The sequence below is a fragment of the Acanthochromis polyacanthus genome, chromosome 3 (genome assembly GCF_021347895.1).
Source record: "Acanthochromis polyacanthus isolate Apoly-LR-REF ecotype Palm Island chromosome 3, KAUST_Apoly_ChrSc, whole genome shotgun sequence".
NCBI classification, from domain to species: domain Eukaryota; kingdom Metazoa; phylum Chordata; class Actinopteri; family Pomacentridae; genus Acanthochromis; species Acanthochromis polyacanthus.
In genome coordinates this window covers 44,251,234-44,270,623 of record NC_067115.1, presented here as the reverse complement: position 1 = coordinate 44,270,623, position 19,390 = coordinate 44,251,234, and the positions used below count along the sequence as shown (strand labels likewise).

Here is a 19,390-nt window from a genome sequence, read left to right as displayed (position 1 = left end):
ACATAAAAATCAACCAAAATGCCGTGAAATTCGCTGCATTTTGATTGATTTTTATGTGAATGTTCTTAAGAAACATTTTTCACTTTTCTGTTTTTCCACGAAAAAATGTTCAGAGTTTTCACCAAAATGTTGAAAATGTGGACATCAGAAGTTTCACTGTGAAAATATGATTTTTTTCCCACATTTTCAAACTTTAAAACAGGTTAAGAGGGATACGGTTGTAAAACACGTTACTGGCCTGTAGATGGCCTCGTATCGTCATGCAGCAGGCCACTCTTCACTGCTGTTCATTTTACAGCATTGTTTTTCATTTTTGTTCCATTTTAGAGGGGATTTGAGGAATGAAATGATTCCTGGTGTTTAGGACTACTAACTCATGTGAGGACATGACTGCAAACATACGTCCACTTAGTCTCCCAGGAAGTAGGAAGCAGTTACCTGAACTACCTCCACCGTACACCTAGAAACTGGAAAATGTTTTCCTAAACAACTGGTCCAGTCTCCATCATGTCCACTGTGGGATGCTGCTGCTGACCTTCCTCCAGCCCTCTGCTTCCAACTCCCTTTTTCCACCAGTCAACTCTGCATTGCCTTCACTATACTGTTATGCTAACTTACATACTGTTTGAATTTTACTGCTAGCTATATATGGAGTATGTTTAATGTCAGAGCCGTACATCATCAGAGTAAACTATGAGTCAGTTTTCAATGTTAGCTTATACTTTGTCTGTGTCACATATCCTGTCATACATGTATCCAAATGTGTGTTGTGTTTTCCTTGCTTTCCCACCCCTCCCTCTTCTCCCATCCCTCCCCCTTGCCCTCTTCTGTCCTTCTCAACCCCCCGGCCAGCAGGCAGATGGGTCCCCCCTATATAGAGCCGGGTTCTGCTCGAGGTTTCTTCCCTGTTAAAAGGGTGTTTTCCTGCCACTGTCTCCTTTGGGCTTGCTCTGGGGGTCAGGCATATGGGTTCTGTAAAGCGTCTTGAGACGAGTTGACTGTAATTGACGCTATATAAATAAAATTGAATCGAATTGAATTGAACTTTAGACCTTGAGAAGGCAAAAGATTTAACAAGTGTTGGACACGACTGGAGAGCAGGAAAGAAGAGCCACAACTTATAAAAACTGGTGAATTCTCTAAAAGCCTTTAGTTTGTCCAGAGTCTTCAGTTAAGAAACCAGTGAAGGTTTAAAGAAATATTATTTTAACATACGGCTTCATCTGCCCCATAGGCCCCAGTCCTGTTTGAGCATGGCTCATAATTATGGTCTACTTTTGGTGTAGGACAAAGCATGTATTCCAGTTACAGCTTGGTTCAGGTGCAGAGAAGGTTTTTCTAAAGTTTCTATCAAACTGCTTCTGTAACCAGGATAGATGACCTCTTTAGGACTGTGGAGTGGATGCTAACGTAGCAGCGCTCAGTCTGACCTCTGTTTTCCTGCAGTCCCACTGTCCTCCAGCAGGTGGTGTGTCTGTCCGTCGATGGATTGAGGCAGAGCTTTGGCGTGGCCATGACGGTGTCTGCTAACTGGTGGGTGGAGTACTCTGGGCGTAGTAACCCTCCATCCTCACACAGGACGGCAGCGAGCGTCTTTTCTTTCACTGATCGACACATCTACGGCATCGCTGCGGTCACAGAGGTGCTTCATTCTGTCCAGTCTTTGAAGAGCCGTACAACGCTCTCCAGTCTTTCTGATTGTGTCTTCTTTGACTGTCTGTTCTCAGAGCAACACTGTCATCAACACAGCCATCCTGACCAACCGGCCGGTGTCGCTGCCTGTCATGGTTCTGGCTGTGGGCGACCATGAGAAGGTGTCAGATGTTACCTCTGCAGTCACCTGCCGTTCTACCAACGAGAACACCATCAAGGTGATAAGATCTGTAGAGTGCACTGGTTAGGTTTAGTACAGATTAACATCTTTGTCCTGTGCAGTTCTAACCTGACTACTGGTGTTTTCCTCACTTCAGTGTCTTCCAGTCTTCCTTAGTAGATTGGTTTTTATCAGATCATCTGGTCTTATTGCAACCACCGTCTCTGGAGAAGAATGGAAACACCCTCAGAGACACTGAGTGGATTTTGAATATTGTTTTGAATTAACGACTACTCCGCTGTAGCTCCATGCTAAAGCGCTAAAAGCATTTTTAAGCTTTGATCAAACAACAAACAGAAACAAATCCTTTCACACTGTAACCTCTTCTAGACGACAGAGATGACTCACATCTTGTTATCATGGAGATATTTGAGTAATATTGCTGGATAAACTTTTTTGAAATTGATTTTTCTGTGACAAGAGGAGCACCAGTTGAGATAAACGACCAGCGAGCTCCAGTCTGAGTCTGTCAGAGGATACTTCCTGTTACCAGAAACCTTTTCCTCCCCATTACCCATTCTGTCTGTAACCCAGGAAAGTCCAACTCATTCTAGTCCAGGTTCCACATTCAGCCCAGTTTGATCTCCATTGGACCGGACCGGTTTTACTATATGATCAAAACAACAAAAGTCAACAAAACAACAGCAAAAACAGGACAAAAAAATAATGGGAAAATAAGACACAAAACTTCAAAGAAAAGAGACAAATGACACAAAATAAAAACAGAGACAAAAATTAGACAAACAAGTTACAAAGTGACAAAAAATGGATAAACAACAAAAACGAGACAAAAACCCCAAAACAGCACGCTAAAGAATGAATAAAGCAAAACACAAAACAACAAAAACAAGAAACAAAATGACTAAAATAAGAGATGAAAGTCAGACAAGAAAAAGACAAAAAACAACAAAAAAAACGGACAAAATATTACAAAAATGAGACACAAAAGAACAATCTAGTATTTTACTTTCTGATCCAAACAACTTGTCATGGTCTAGAAATGATTTTAAATTTATAGTTTTACTCATTTACAATGTGCAGTTAATGTCTTCTCTGTAATTTTTACACTTTGAGGGATTGGACCCTCTGGAGGACCACTTTTGGACCACGGGCCTCATGGTGGACACCCCTGGTTTATACTGTAAGGTCTGGGCCTTAATATGCAGGTCATGAAGGCTTTAGCGCTCCATGAAAGAGGACGATAGACCTTCTGAGACTAGAAACAGCAGCTCCTGATGAACGTCCCAGTCAGTCCACCTGTCTCTTCCTCTCAGGTGTCCAGTGATTGCTCCACCCTCTTCGTGGACGGCAGTGAGTCTGGGCTGGGGAACACCTGTGCAGAGGTGGACTTTGTTCTGGGCATGCTCCGTGGGTCTGTTTGTGTGGAGGTGTGGGCTCCATCGGTGCCTCTGCAGGTGTCCTTAGCAGATCCTGTTCTCAACGCCATCGATGGCTGGAACGTCCTCACAGAGAACGGGTACAGAACCACCTTCACTCTGCTCTACGGTCTCTTTGATGCTGCAGAGACATATTCTTCATTTATTTTCTGTCTCGTTTTTGTCGTTTGTCCATTTTTTGTCTCTGTAAATTTTTTGTCAGATTTTTTGTCTATTTTTTGCTTTTTTTCATGTTGTTTTTCAAATTTTTGTCGTTTTGTGTCTCATTTTTGTCATATTTTGTCTTGTTTGTTTTTTTCTGACTTTTGTCTCATCTTTTTGTCGTTTTGTTTCTTATTGTTATAATTTTGTGTTTTTGTTGTTTATCCATTGTTTGTCTAATTTTTGTTTTATTTCATGTCGTTTGTCAAATTTTTTGTAATTTTGTGTCTCATTTTTGCTCCATTTGTGCTTTTTGTCTTATTTCTGTCATTTTGGTTCAGGTGGATTGTTTTGTGTGCTGTTTTGTGTTTTTTTGTCTCGTTTTTGTCGTTTGTCCATTTTTCGGCTGCTTTGTAACTTATTTGTCATTTGGTTTTTGATGTATCGTGTTTCATTTTTGCAATGTTTTGTCTTGTTTCATTGTTTTTTTGTCTTTTTTATCTGACTCTTGTCGTATAGATCATATAGTAAAACTGGTCCACTGGAGATCAAACCTGAACTAGAATGAGTTGGACTCTCCTGGTTTACATGACTTTGTTCTTAAATATTCAGATATAACACACATGTACTTAGTTACTGTAATTAGTAGCGAATTTTACAGAACTTTCTCAGAATGCCCTTTAATTTACAAGTATTTGTTTTTGTAAATTATTAGGAGTTTTGTAAGAAATGACCTGAAAACACAGAACATCCAAGTAAAAGATGAAGCACTCTGTTACCGTGTTAATTACACGTTCTGAAATCTAATCTCAGTCTGCCATGATATTATCCCAACATTCTTCTGAAGGTCTGTATCTCCTCAGGTGTGTTCTGTGTTCTCAGGTGTGATCCGGTCTATCAGCGCTCCTCCATCCAGGTTCTGACTCAGTTCACAGCTCTGGACTCCAGCAGTAAATCCGTCCAACTCCTGGGTTCATCTGATTGGTTTGTTGATGTCACAGAGCTGGTCCGTGACTGGCTCAGAGTAGAAGACTCCCGAGTGGCTGCCCTTGGCCCTCACAACACCGTGATTGGCTTACGACCAGGAAAGACGTCGCTGCATGTAGATGAGCTGTGCATCTTCCACTTCTTCATCAGCTTCTAAACTTTCAGACCTTCTCTTTCTGAGCATCTTTTCTCTGTGTTCTCCTCAGATCATTTCTGAGCAGTGGGACGGTGTCCTCGGCAGGTGTGACATCACTGTGACCCCTGATGCCGTTGCCCCCGGCGACTTGTATGTCCAGGTGGTAAGCGGTCTGGGCATGTCGGTCACGGCCGGTTCCGCCCACCCGTCCATCGTCACGGCGACGGTGACAGCTTTCAACATCCTGTACCATCATCAGCAGGTATGTTTGCCCGTTAAAGTACGCCGGCCCGCGGGCGGGCCGTTTTTTTTTATCGGTATACGCTTTTTTTAAAATAGAAGGACACTGCAAACACGATTATACAAACACTATACACACATAGAAAGCTGAGATTCTCATGAATCCGCCGGTATAAACCACTTTCAGATGTGATTACCACAGCGGGTAATATAAACACATTTATCCAACAAACAACAAGTCATGTAAACGTGCACAGCTCACCTGTCGACGCAGTTTGGACGCTCGTTTCTGGTCATAAAAGAAGATAATCCACAAAAACCGGCCAGAACCCAAGCTTAGCCATCCAGAGGAAACAATCCAGTATAATACTTTGGCCAAAACATGTCTCGAAATAGGTAAAAAAATCCAGAAAACGATCGGCTCCGTGCGCGTGCACGCGGCGCGTGGTGGCGCTGTGCGTTTCATATTCACTGCATCTTTCTATTATAACTTTATCATACATGGTCCTATTCCCTTTGTTCGCGATTCAAAATGGATACTGGAGGCTTCTCGACCGCTTCAAACCGGACTTCAACCAATCAGGTGACTCGTTTCCGCCTACTTCGGCAATATAGCCAACCATGGCCGAGTCTGACAGATATCGATTACATCACTTGATTGACTTGTTTCTCAGCAAATCACGCCGGAGGAACCGTTAGATTGACAGGCCTGGTAGCCAATGAGCTTGCTGAATGGCTTGTATATAAATCCCGCCTCTGCCAGCGGCTTTATATGATATTTCATTCGTGAGCTCCGGGCTCCACCTGCTGTTTCTCTGTATTCCTCTCAATCTGTGTGTGTGATCGACACTGAAGCCTATCTGAAGTGATTTTTTGAGTTCTTTATGAGTTTTTGGAATGAAAATAATGTGAAAATGAAGTGAAAATGAATTTATACCATTCTGTAGAGAGTGTGCACAGTGTATAAAGAGTGTATCCAACATTGACAGGGGCGGAGCATATCAGTACAAATACATGTGTGAAACACTCATTTCTTGTAGTATTGCTCTGAAATTTTGACCTGAACTATGTAAGACCCCAGGCTTTTGCAATATTGTGTTTTCAAGCTCTTACAGTGCTGCCACACTGATTTTCAGGTGTTTTATTAGGGAAAAAATGTAGGCGAGAAAAAAATTCATCCTAATTCAGTGTGTGCCAACATGAAATACTCTGTGCCAGTAGCACCTAGAGTAATTCTGACTGCACTGGGTGAAAATTCAGGTTGTCAGCTTTCAAATGAGACCCCAACCATGCATGTACTCCAAACAGTTCAAGAACAGCATTCAATTTACTTTCTGTAAATCTCAGTAGAAATTTCGGGCGGAAATTGCCCAGACCTTAGCAGGTGTTGAGAATATGACTGGTTTGGTGTTTTATGATGTTTAAAATGAATGGGAACCTAAAAGAAATCAGACTCCATTTCTGCTGAACATGCTTACCTTCACCCTCCTGTTGTCCTCATTTACAGGCACCAAAAATATGGTTTCCTAGTCTGAAAAAAATCCAAAAATTTAGCAAAAAATTCCCCAAATTTCTGAAAATTCGCAAAACTTTTGGGAAGAAAATTCCAATCAATCCTTTAAATTATAAAAAAAAATCCCCCAAATTTGGCAAGACAATTCTTGTAAATGTTTTCAAAAAATGAATAAAAATCTTCCAAAAATCCTAAAAATGTCTAAAATGATTACATATATATCAGTAAAACTTCTAATATTTTCTCTGAGAACATTAACATAAAATCAACCAAAATCCAGTGAAATTCTCTCGAGTTTGGTTGATTTTTTTTGTGTGAATGTTCTTAAAAAGCATTTTTTTTGTGTTTAATATATTTATTATTTTAACAACTTATTTCAAACAGGAATACAGTGCAAGAAATAAACAAAAAAAAAGAAAAATTAGAACCCACCCAAACAAACAACACCCCGTTCACTGTCATACAGAATTACAAACTCAAATAAATACAGATTAATGACATTTAACAACTAAGTCAGCCAGAGCAGATTTGACCTAGAAAAGAAAAGTCAGTCATTTATGAGAAATGGAGAAAAGGCTTAGTCCTGGACCTGTGTACATGGTTTATCAAAAAAAGTTAAGAAAGGCTTCCATACTTTATAAAATTCCCTTTCAGAGCCCCTCAAGACAAACCTAATCTTTTCCCCTTTGAGATGAAACAACACATCCTTAATCCAGTGTGACACTGTGGGTGGAGCCGTGTCCTTCCACTTCAAAAGTATTAGGCAGCGTGACAATAAAGTAGAAAAAGAAATCAGTTTCCGACCCCCTGCCGGTAATGCCAAGCCTTCAGTCTCAACTCCAAACAAAAATAAAAGTGGGTTGAGTGTGATCTTTATGCCGAATATGCAGGAGAACAGTCTGCGTGAATGAGCACAATTTATTACTGGACCGAAACAGTTTTTACTGGACCGAATATTTTATGCACAAATGTACCAAAAGTTGATGTATAATTTAATTTTAATAATTGTTATACAAATTTACTACTTTATTAATTATGTCCCAGATACAACACGACGCCATGGGCGAAGAGAAATTACCGTTTTTATACAGAATAAACCCTACAAAATTAACTATTGGATAAAAAAAAGCACTCATTTGAGATCAAAACATAAATCATGTACTAACCATGCTAGAAGTATAAATCACAGAGCAATGTGGCTGGGTCAAGAAGAGCGACCTTGTAGAAGCGAAATGAGGTGTGGTTTATTTATTTTCTGTTTATATCATGTGTTTTTATCGCGTGATATCGCTGTTCACACGAGAGCCTCTCTGAGGAGCAGCCCTCCCCATCCAGACGGCGCGTCGCTGCGCTGCGCTTGCTGTGTGCTTTGACTTTCGGAGCAAGACGGCGGCGCTTCGTTCCATTGCGCGGCGCGGCGCGATCGCATTATGTGGAACTTCAGGGTTACAGGAAAAAAATTACACCGGACATGAGACCAGTAATGTAGTAAGTTTTACCGGACTTTTGGTACACAAATCGGATTTGACCGATGGTCCGACGTCATTGGCGCACACTGGGAGAATGCCTCGCAGACACCTCCCCAAAATGTTGTATCCTTGGACAAAGAGAGAACATATGGATCAAAGTGGCTTCCGCCGATTTACATCTTACACAGTTGGGGTTAAGTTGAGGATACATCTTTGCCAGTTTTGATTTACTGAGATGTGCTCTATGCACCACTTTAAATTGTATGAGGCAATGTCTTTCACACATGGAGGATGAGTGAATTTCCTTTAAAACCTTTTCCCAGTCAGATTCAGTAATACAGATTTGAAGATCTTGTTCCCATGACCGTTTAAGAACATCTGTAGAGGTGGAGTTCAGACATGAAATCAAAGCAAGCATTGAGGATATAGCTCTTTTCTTATTTGGGTTAAAACACATAATCTCATCAAATATATAATAAGGGGGTTTGTTAGGGAATCCTGAAATAGAGCCCAAAATAAAATCCTGGATCTGTAAATATCTAAAGAAATGTGAGGCGGGTGAGTTATATTTGTTAGCCAATTGTTCAAATGAGGCAAAGTTATTGTCAAAATATAAGTCCTTTAAAAATTCTAACCCTCTCCTCTGCCAGCCATGAAATGTAGCGTCTTGTAATGAAGGGGAGAAGAGAAAATTAGATGCAATTGGGCAATTTAAACTCATCCTCAAAAGGTCAAAATGTTTCCGAAATTGAAAGCAAATTTTAATAGAGTCGCGGACTACAGGATCATCAGCTGTCCAGTTTTTTGCCAATGGGACAGATGCACCAGCGACAGACGACAGCGAAAAAGGGGCAAAGGAAAGCTTTTCCATTTCTACCCATGCGGGCCCACTGCTGTCATGCCGATAGTGCATCCAAAAAGATAGACAACATGGGTTGGACGCCCAATAACAATAACGAAAATTTGGTAGAGCCAGCCCTCCATCCTGCTTCGATTTCTGTAAGTGTTCTTTACGTAAACGTGACTTTTTACCGTTCCAGAGAAAAGTTGAAATTACTGAGTCCAGTTTTTTAAAGTAAACATTAGTAATGTACACAGGAAGGCTCTGAAACAAGTACAGATACTTAGCTAACACAGACATCTTCATCACATTCACCCTCCCCACAAGTGAGAGGTGAAATGGCGACCATTTTGACAAATCTTGTTCTACACGTAATTGTAATTTAGAAAAATTTTCTTTAAAAAGATCACAGTAGTGTTTAGTTACCGTTACACCAAGAGAGACAAAACTGTGTACAGCAATCTTAAAGGGAATGTTGAATTTCGCTATTATGGAGTCAGACATATTCATAGTCAGCAATTCACTTTTATATATATTCAGTTTGTAACCTGACACACGACCAAATTTATTGAAAAGTTCCAGGATGGAGGGAATAGTTACCTCTGACCTTGATATAAACAGCAGGAGATCGTCAGCATATAAAGATAATTTATGCTCAATGCCATATCGCAGGATGCCATGAATAGAGTGATGACCTCTTATAGCTATCGCTAGGGGCTCGATAGCCAACACAAAAAGGAGAGGGCTAAGGGGACAGCCCTGATGAGTTCCACGATGCAGAAGGAATGGTTTTCAGTAGTGATTATTGGTGAGCACCATAGCAGTAGGGCAGGCGTAAATCAATTTCACCCAGGACAGGAAATTATGTCCAAGTCCAAACTCACGCAAGGCCGCGAACAAGTAGTCCCATTCCACTCTATCGAATGCCTTCTCCGCATCCAGAGAGAGAAGGCATTCGGAGTCAGCTTGGCTGGGCGTGTATAGTATGTTAAAGAGACGGCGGATGCTAAAAGGAGTGTCTATTCTTAACAAAAGCAGTCTGATCAGGAGCAATAATATTTGGCAAAACTTTTTCGAGCCAATTAGGGAGAACCTTTGCCAATATTTTATAGTCAGAGTTTAAAAGCGAAATTGGTCTATAAGACCCACATTCTAAAGGGATTTTATTCTTTTTCAACAGAAGTCTTATACAGTCTTGGTTCAAGCTATTGGGAAGCGCACCTCTGGCAAGAGATTCTGTAAATAGAGTGGCCAAAACAGGAGTTAATTTTTCTGCAAACATGGCATAAAACTCACTCGGCAGACCATCAGGACCCGGTGAGCGGCGAGGTTGTAATGATTTTATTGCTGCCGTGATCTCCTGCTGTTGCAAAGGTGCATCCAACGCGGACACCGCATCTGGAGACAATGTTGGAATGGTAAGATTCTTAAAAAAATCAGAAAGAAGAATAGGGTCATTGACACTTTCAGAGCTATACAAATCATAATAATAGTGTTGGAAAACATCATTAATCCCCTGCTGGTCTGTGACAGTGGTTCCATCCTGGGACGTAACCCCGTTAATAGTTTGTGTGGCCCTGGTAGACTTCAGCTGCCTCCCCAGAGCCTCCCCAGCTTTATCCCCCGTGTCACTCCGATTCTTTAATAATAAATATTCTATAGAATGTGAAGTAAGCATGTCATGTTCTGCCCCAAGCTTCAAACGTTCTTTATGTAAATCTTGAGAGGGGTTCTGCGCATTCCGCTTATCCAAATCTGCCAATTGTTTTTCCAAATCTTTTTGTCTAGCCTGAGATACACGCTTCTTATTGGATACAAAGGATATAACCTGGCCGCGCAACTAAGCCTTAAGTGCTTCCCAAACAATTGAAATTGAAACATCTGGTGTCATATTGATTTCTAAAAATGAGGAAATTTGTTCAGAGATGAACTTAACAAAATTTTCATCACTCAGTAAAAGAGAATTGAATCTCCAGAGCCGTCTGGGAGAGTCCACGCCAGGTATGTTCAATGTCAGCAATAAGGGCGCGTGGTCAGATGTAACAATAGGTTGATATTCACATAACTTAACATTAGAGGTTAATTTGTTGTCAGTAAAGAAATAGTCGATTCTACTATATGTTTGATGGGGATTTGAAAAAAAGGAGTACTGTCTATCCTGTGGGTGAAGAAATCGCCTTATATCTGAAATACCGTATGTCGAAGAGAAAGACTGTAAACAAGAGGCAGATTTTGAAACTGAATATCCAGTTCTTGCAGATGACCCATCCATCCCAGGATCTAAACATAAATTAAAGTCACCCCCCATAACTAATAAGTTTCAGACACGGATTCAGACACGGCAGTAGGCCAAAAACGCGTGAGAAAAAATTAGGGTCATCACAATTTGGAGCGTAAATACTAGCCAATATGACTTTAAGATTAAATAGTGTGCCAGTTACTATAACATATCGCCCATTTGGATCAGCCAGAATTGACGAAGGAGTGAATGAAACACTTTTATTTATCAATATTGCAACGCCCCTAGCTTTCCCTGCAAAAGTTGAGTGGAAGAACTGCCCCACCCAACCACTTTTCAAGCGAGCGTTGTCTGCAGTTTTAAGGTGGGTTTCTTGGATAAAGGCTATACCAGCATTCGTATTTTTCAAGTGAGTGAGGACCTTTTTCCTTTTGATAGGATGGTTGAGACCTTTCACATTCCAGGTGACGAGATTAACTGAGGCTGCCATTACACATGCATTACAAAAATAGAACTGTAGTAAATTAGGAAAACAGAACATTATTAGTTAACTCTACTTCTGGCTGGATGTACCAATAAGATGAAACAAAACAGGACATTTGTCTTGTAGTATTGACAGTAAAACAAGGGAAAAAGAAAAAAAAACAAAAACAAACAAACAAACAAACAAACAAAAACTCCCCAAACCCCTCTGAACCCCCTGGTGACACTAGCTGTTAGAACAAACAGCACACCTACCTCATCTAACTTCTGAACTTCCATGGCTATTCTACCTAACACTCCTCAAACCCGCATGATAAAAAGAGAAAAGAAGATTTACTCCACCGTTAAGAGGATGACAAATTTACCCATCACTTAAAATATATGGGAACGTTCAACTTTACATGTCAGCTGTTTAGTTGTATATGAATGTTGGGCAGTTAGTATCAGTAGTATATAGCTATAACAGTCGTCAAAAAAGGAGAGAAAGAAAAAAGTCTCCATGCTTCATCCTGCACAAGACCACTAAGTCCGCCTTGTAATCTTCAACAAATCTTTCCGTCTCCAGCACAGAGTCGAATGTGTGACGAACGCCATCAGTAGCCGCGCTGGGTACAGCAGTGATGGCTTCAGGCCCATATTGTATAAGGCCGACATCACCTACCTGTACTCTCTCCGTTGGTTAACCACCTCGGAGCTGTAATCCTCGTAAATCCGGAACGGTTTGTCCAAGTACTTCAAGTCGTTTCTCCTCCTGGCTTCTCGTATCAGCAGTTCCTTATTTTGGTAGCGGTGAAAGCAGACAATGACAGGCCTGGGCCTGCCTCCGGGCGCAGGTTTAGGGGCTAGGCTACGATGAGCACGGTCTAGTTCAGGGGGTGAGGGGAATATGTCTTTCCCGAAAACATCTTGCAGCATTTGAGAAAAGAACTTAGAGGGATGCGGACCCTCAATCCCCTCTTGCAGACCAATAAACCGAGCGTTACATCGCCTGCTCCTTGCTTCCATGTCCAACAGCTTAGCCTTTAGCTTCTCATTAGCGGCACGTAATGAGTCACAGCTATCCTCTACCTTAGCAAGGCGCTGATGGAGGGCTTCGGCATTTTCTTCCAGGGATACAAGGCGCTCACCATGGCTGTCCAATGCAGTCTGAAGAGCATCCAATTTGTTGTTTACACTGTCAAAAAAGCTGCTTTTCAGCTCCACCAATAGAGCTGTTCTGTGCTCGGCTAGCAATGCTGTGATGTCGGCTTTGCTAACAATAGCGGAGGTGCTAGGAGCCGCCATCTCAGCTGTTTTCTCACTCAGTTTGGAAGATTTAGGCGGCATGATGAGGTATTAAGTGTGTGAAGCACTTAAACCATAACCAATAATGTTGGTTTGAAGGGTAGCAGGCTAGGTGGGTTTATTGTGGTAAAAGTTGCAGGAGCTGTGGTACAGCGTGACTATCCCATGCTCTTCAAACCGGAAGTCCTTAAAAAGCATTTTAAACATTTTTTTTCCACCAAAAAGTGTTCAAAAATGTCCCAAAAATGTTGAAAATGTGGACATCAGAAGCTTCACTGTGAAAATACTTTTTTCTCCACATTTTCAAACTTTAAAACGGGTCAGTTTGACCCACAGGTCGACACCAGGGTTAATATGTGGCAACAGGTGATCCAACGAAGCCTTGAAACCTTCAAACATGCTTTGCCACATGGAGACCAAACACCCTCCATTAAAAGACAATCCTTTGGAGTTTTATTAAAGAACAAAATACAAACACGAAGGACAAAATCAGCTGTGAAGACCACCGCTTCTTCACCATCACTAATGATGGTGTCCTTACACGTATGTTTGACACAACTTCAACTCTCACCACATTCTGGAGTAAAATCCTGAGGTCACCACTAAACCCTGCTCCCATTTTCAACACCCGATCTTTGTGAAGCGCTTTATTTCTATAGTGACAGCCACCAAAACAAGATTACAAAGTAGACTGGACATAAGAAACGTCCTTCAGGTGTCGCTGCCTCCCATCATCACGCCTGATGGGACCGTCTAGTTGCAGGGAAAGTTCAGTAATCAGAAACATTTCCACCAGGTTTTCTCCCCGGCATCAGTTACCATGGAGATCTAGCAAGGTAAACAGACAGCTGCCTTCAAGATACTGAAAACACTCAACATAGCTGCTAACCCACTAATGCCACTTCATAGTTCAGTCCTCTAGAGTTCTCCTGCATCTGGCTTCCATTTTACTCCCTCTGGCCTCCAACTGGCCCCTGGCTCTCTAGTCAATCAGAGGCTGTAACCATAACCCTAACCAAACCCTAGCTCTAACGATAACCAAACTCAAGCCAAACCTAACCCTAACCATAAACCAAGGTTCTCTTGCTTTAGCCAGTCACAGGAGCTCATTTCCTTCTGCCAGTCAGTTTCTCTCTTGTGCTACTTGATAAAGAGAGAAAAGAAAAAATTCTCCCCCAGAGTCTTTTTTCTTTGGAGGCCTTGTCCTCATCTCCTGCCTACATCCAGAACACCGCTGCATGATGCAGCTTCTCACCAGTCTAACCACCAAAACGCTTTGTTCTGGCGTGCTCATCTTCCACAGCAAACTTTGTTCTCTACTTCTATAAAGTCTTTCCTTTTTTACATTAGACTCATGCATTAGCTGAATAAGAACTCATTCTCTCAGACACTATTGTTTTCCTAAAACCACCCAACTTTCAAACATTACATCACTGCTCTTGTCCAATGATCTCCTCACTCCCATCTTCTACTTCTCCTACATCTCCAACTCCACTCCATGTTTTGATTCTCACATGGGTCTAATTTAGAAAACACTCGATAAAAACTGACAAAATAGACGTGGGTTTAGGTTAAAAGGTACATCTGTCAGATGGTAGCACCGATGTCTGAAGGAAAGCCGAGGAGAGCAGAAACCAAAAAGCTTCCTTCATCTTTAGCGTGCTGAACTGATCAAGCTGAACATGGACAGCTGCTGTCTGGAAAATATGGAGGCTTCTAAATCGAATAAAATGAATTGAGTCAGAGGATCAGGTGAAATGATTCCTTGTCCATGTTGTGTCTCTGCAGGAGGCGTCCATCAGTGTTTGGCTCCAGTTCAGTGATGATACCGCCTCCCTGCTCTCCACCTTCAGCGACATGCCGTTCGTCCTCCATCTGTCCTCGCTGGCGGAGACCGTGGTCGTCGTGGCGTCCAGCCCCATCCCACGCGTCTTCGCCCAGGGTGATGGAGGTGGGCCCTTACTGAGAGCAGAACTGTTGGTTCCTGCCTGTGCTGATGAGATGATTACTTCCAACTCCATCCACGAAGCCAACAGGGAGTGGGCCAACGTCAAAGGAAACGGAGGAACCTGGAGGCTGGCCAGTGGATCCGGCTGGATAAGAGTCAACCTAGATCTGGGATTTAAGCAGCCAGGAGGAAAGAAGGATGAGGAAGAGTTTGAGATGAACATTTCAGACAAGCTGGTTGAAGCTTACAGTAACATCTACACATCAGGGGAGAATGAAATCGGAAATGTGAGCGCTGGCTATGACTACTACGACAAAATCAGTCAGAGGATGACGAGAAGGAAGTGGAACGAGGCGGGAAACAGAGAGATGGTCCGTCAGACCACGCTGGAGAGAGCTGTGCTGATGCCTAAACTAGAGGAGGACACGATGTACTCGTCCCCAAGCCAGGAGAAAGACGAGGACAGTGGGACGGAAGAGGACGGAGACGGAGCTGAAGACCTGGAGGTGGGTTTAGGGGCTGTCCTCTCTCTGCTCTGCCTCTCTGCTGTCCTCTTCCTGGCTAACTGTCTGCCATGCATCCTACGGGACCGGAGAAGACGGACCAGGACAGAGGAGGACAGGGAGGGACAACTGGGACGATGTACAGCGGAAGACAAGGGGGACGGTAAGAAGAGAGAGGGAGACGACTGGGAGGAAGTAGAGATGAAGAACAGAGAAGATAAAGAGGAGCTAAATAAGAAGCAGGAGGGGATTAATAAAGAAGATGTTAAAGCAGCCGAGATCATTTGCTGTTAGACGTGACAGAACGATGTCCACGTTACGTTCTCTGTTATCTCTGATACAACAGGAGAAACAACAACGTGAAACTTTGTTCTACTGTTGGAACACAAAGGCTTCAGCTCTTCCATTAAACTCCTTCAGGTAGGAGTGGTGGACCAACGAGGCCTTTCCTGGTACTAGACAGAACTGCAGATCAGAGTTCTCCGTTTTCACTCCGCCAAGGAACATGACGGAGTAAAAACATCACTCTTTCACAAACTTTCAGGGAAAGTCAGAAATGACACAATGACCAAGTGATTAGATTCTGGCCATGATGCAGCTTATAGTCTGGATCCATGGATTTGACAAAAAAATGGTTCAAAATTACATAAAATTTGCCCAAAATAACTGAAAATTTTGTAAAATGACTAAAAATTTGTCCAAAATGACTAAAAAGTTACAAAATGACTCAAAATTTGTCTAGAATGACTCAAAGGTTGTCCAAAATAACAAAAAAAAAATCCAACATGCCAAATAAATTTTCAAAACAATTAAAAAATTGGTCCAAAGTGACAAAGAATTGGATAAAAAATAGTCAAATTTGTCTAAAATGACAAAATAATTTTCCAAAATGACTAAGAGTTGGTTAAAAATGACTCAAAACTGTCCAAAAACACAAAATAATTGTCCAAAATGACTCAAAACTTGTCTAAAATCACAAAAAATGTCCAAAATGACTTAAAACTTTCCAAAACCAAAAAAATTGGTCCAAAATTCCTCAATATTTATAGTCTGGATCCATGGATTTGTTAAAGATTTCTGTATCATTGCCAGATAGCAGCCCAGCATCACTGTAACCATGACAACCAGTGAACACTACATCAGCTGATTGTGATGCTACTACAAATCCACCTCTGAGGACTTATCAGGACTTATCCATCAGAAATGATCCAAGGAACTGCTGATTAAACTGTGGGGGTGTTTCTGAGTCCCATACATATTTAGGTCATGTGATCCGGTATCCATACATAACGTACACATGTATGACACACGCCTGTACTCAGAGCAGGTCATTTTTTATCAAAGGTTTCATCCATTGGAAATGTAGTGAACTCAGTGTTTTTCCAGTTTTACATGGCTGCTGTTGTGCCAAAAGAAACACAGCTAAAGGAGCATGTTGTGACGTTGTGCTCTCACCCTGTCCAAATGTTCAGACATGTTCTTCAGACTACCAGCTAAAGTTAAACTCATCCAGGTACATTCAGTTTCAGCACTAAAATGGCAGCAGAAGAAACAAAAAGCAACTCCGTTTTTCATTTTTAATCCTGTCCATCCAACACAGAAACAAGAGAAATCCTGTTGCCAGCTGTTTATCTTTCTAATCCAAGTGTGACGATTGATTCTATTAATGGTCAGAAAATAATCCCTTTATTAACTGTCAGTCTGTAGCGACACCTGGTGGCCACTCACTGTCAGAGCAGTTCAGTAACTCGGTCAACATCTGGCTCTTACAGATCTGCAGTCAGTCAGCAACACCAAACATCTTCTCAACATGTGTCCTGCCGTATGAAATGAAGTCTGATCTTGATGTTGGGTCAGCTGTTAGAGGAAGGTCAGCCCACATGTCAAAGTTAAACTGTTAAACTGTCCAGTTACACTTTGGTTTCTTGTTTCTGTTCCACTTGTTAATAAAACAATGAAGTATGGCTTTTGTTTCTTCTATTCCACAGTTAAAAAAGGTCGGACCTAAACGACAACATGCTCTTACAGACCTGGGTTCTGTTTACCAGCGAGTTCATCTCCTCTAACCTGGAAACAGCACAACCTCTGATTGATTCTTTGTCCTTTCTGACTTTAACCCTCCTGTCGTTCTGCAGGTCAGATCAGTGGCGGCTGGTGGTGAAATTTGTTGGGTGGGCTAACAAATGCATAATACAGATTAAATGGTTAACACAGCTGCAAAAGCAACATCACCTATGATACACACAGTTACATCAATTACAGGTACACTATACTTTTTTAGTGCTCTACATCAACACACTCTCTAACTCACACACACACACACACACACACACACACACACACACACACCACTACAAAACGTGTTCCAACAGCAACGACTGCCCACAGACAGCCTGCTGCAACTGTCTTATTACAACTGTTTGGTGACATGTAGTGCAAAACACGCCTTCAGTACAACAGATGACCTCAGCAAAAACAAGGTGTCACAGTCCTTTAACAGGTCAACATGGGCCCACCTTATTTTAAAAGAAGCTCACATCGATGGCCGATGTGATCCCAGTCTCTTAACTTCCAGCTTTTCCTCCAAAGACATTGAGGAAAATGGACATGAAAGCAAATAATCCACCTCGTTCATGCTAACGCCCGCCATAGCTTAACCTTTTCTCGCTGCGTCAAAGGCCTGTGGGCTGACCGAAGTTAGCCCAAATGATCAGTAAATCACGGGGGCGGGACATGACACCTGTCAATCACTTACAAGAACGAAATGAATGAAAGCGGACTGTATCTGCTGGGGCTGTAAAAAATAAGCCCGTTTAGAGATATTCTTTGTTTTTCTGTTGACTGATTGGTGCTGCTGCTACCTTTGGTTTCACCTAAACCTAAAACAATCTGTTGTAAGTTATTTAAAAAATAATTTTCTCATTTTTTCTGTGTTTGCTTGGGAGGGCTTAGCCCTGTTAGCCCATTTATACCAGCCGTCCCTGGATCAGATTGACCCGTTTTAAAGTTGGAAAATGAGGAAAAAAATATATTTTCAAAGTGACACTTCTGATGCCCTCTTCTTTAACATTTTTGGGAAATCTTTGAACATTTTTTGGTGGAAAAAAAGAAACATTAAACATGTTTCTTTAAGAACATTCACATAAAATCAACCAAAATCAAACAAATTTCACTTGATTTTGCTTGATTTCTTCTTGAAGAAAGTATTAGAAGTTTCACTGATATATGTGGAATCACTTTAGATATTTTTAGGATTTTTTGGAACATTTTTACTCATTCTTTGAAAATATTTACAAGAATTTTCTTGTCAAATTTGGGGGATTTTTTTTTGAATAAACTTTTAAGGGAAACTTTTAAGGAATTATTGGAATTTTTTCCTGAAGGTTTTGCAAATTTTCAGAAATTCGGGGAATATTTTGCTGAATTTTTGGATTTTTTTCAGACAAGGAAACAATATTTTTTGGTGCCTGTAAATGAGGACAACAGGAGGGTTAAGAGAACATGCAGTGAAACGTACCTGCTGCTGTGGGTATGCTGCAGATATCAGAACTCACAGGAACTCTGACATAGTTTTCCTCCATCAGAATGTTTTATGGGTTCACCTCATTCACTCCATGACCGGGACACTGCCGGGTTTCAAATCAGAACCAGAACACCAACAGGAAAGGTAACATATTATCACATGTTGACTGGTAAGTTCACTAATTTGTGCTCAGACTCCACAGTATTTCAAAGGGAAATATTAAACTTACATCCACCTGAGAGAATGAATAGAAATGATAATAAAGAATGAGGTGGTTGGATATCTGCCCACTGGTGTAGTCTTCATAAAGCTGACCACAAAGCATCCTTATCTATCCTATAATTGATGTCATTATCAGACATTTTGAGCCTTTTGGGGCTCAAAAACACACACATAAAAAGCATATACAGATAGTGATATATTACAGTTTTTTTTCCAACTAGATGGGCTCGTGCTTCAGGATATGAGCTCATGGCAACTTACAGCTCACTGACACCACTGTGGCAATGAAGGAAGACAACAGACAGCCATCTGATGCAACCATGACCCCAGACACACCATGAGGCTGATCTTCTGATGGAGGCTGGCTGAAAATCAGACACATCATGACGCTGATCTTCTGATGGAGGCCGGCTGAAGGCAGAATGAGTTTGTAGCAGTCTGGATGGAAACAGGTCAGCTGGACTTGTCACAGCTTTGATGGTGTCCAGAGCAGCAGGAGAATCCCTGGTCTTCAGTGGAACTTGTGGAAGATATTTAGCACTTAGGTTTGTCCATCCTGATAAAGTCCAGCTCACAATTAGCCTTAGATAT

The 19,390-nt window shown here is 41.6% G+C and overlaps 1 protein-coding gene across 1 annotated transcript in view; it reads left to right on the top strand.

Annotated features, from left to right (window-relative positions):
- The window catches only part of tmem132a (transmembrane protein 132A), a 31,170-nt gene extending 14,152 nt beyond the window's left edge, over positions 1-17,018 (top strand). Inside the window, exons 9-14 of the mRNA XM_051945397.1 lie at positions 1,447-1,642; positions 1,728-1,871; positions 3,148-3,350; positions 4,294-4,513; positions 4,605-4,796; positions 14,392-17,018. Of these exons, the coding sequence (XP_051801357.1) occupies positions 1,447-1,642; positions 1,728-1,871; positions 3,148-3,350; positions 4,294-4,513; positions 4,605-4,796; positions 14,392-15,348 (1,912 nt within the window). The 3' untranslated portion in view covers positions 15,349-17,018. The remainder of the gene's footprint in view (positions 1-1,446; positions 1,643-1,727; positions 1,872-3,147; positions 3,351-4,293; positions 4,514-4,604; positions 4,797-14,391) is intronic.
- The last annotated feature ends 2,372 nt before the right edge of the window (positions 17,019-19,390 follow it).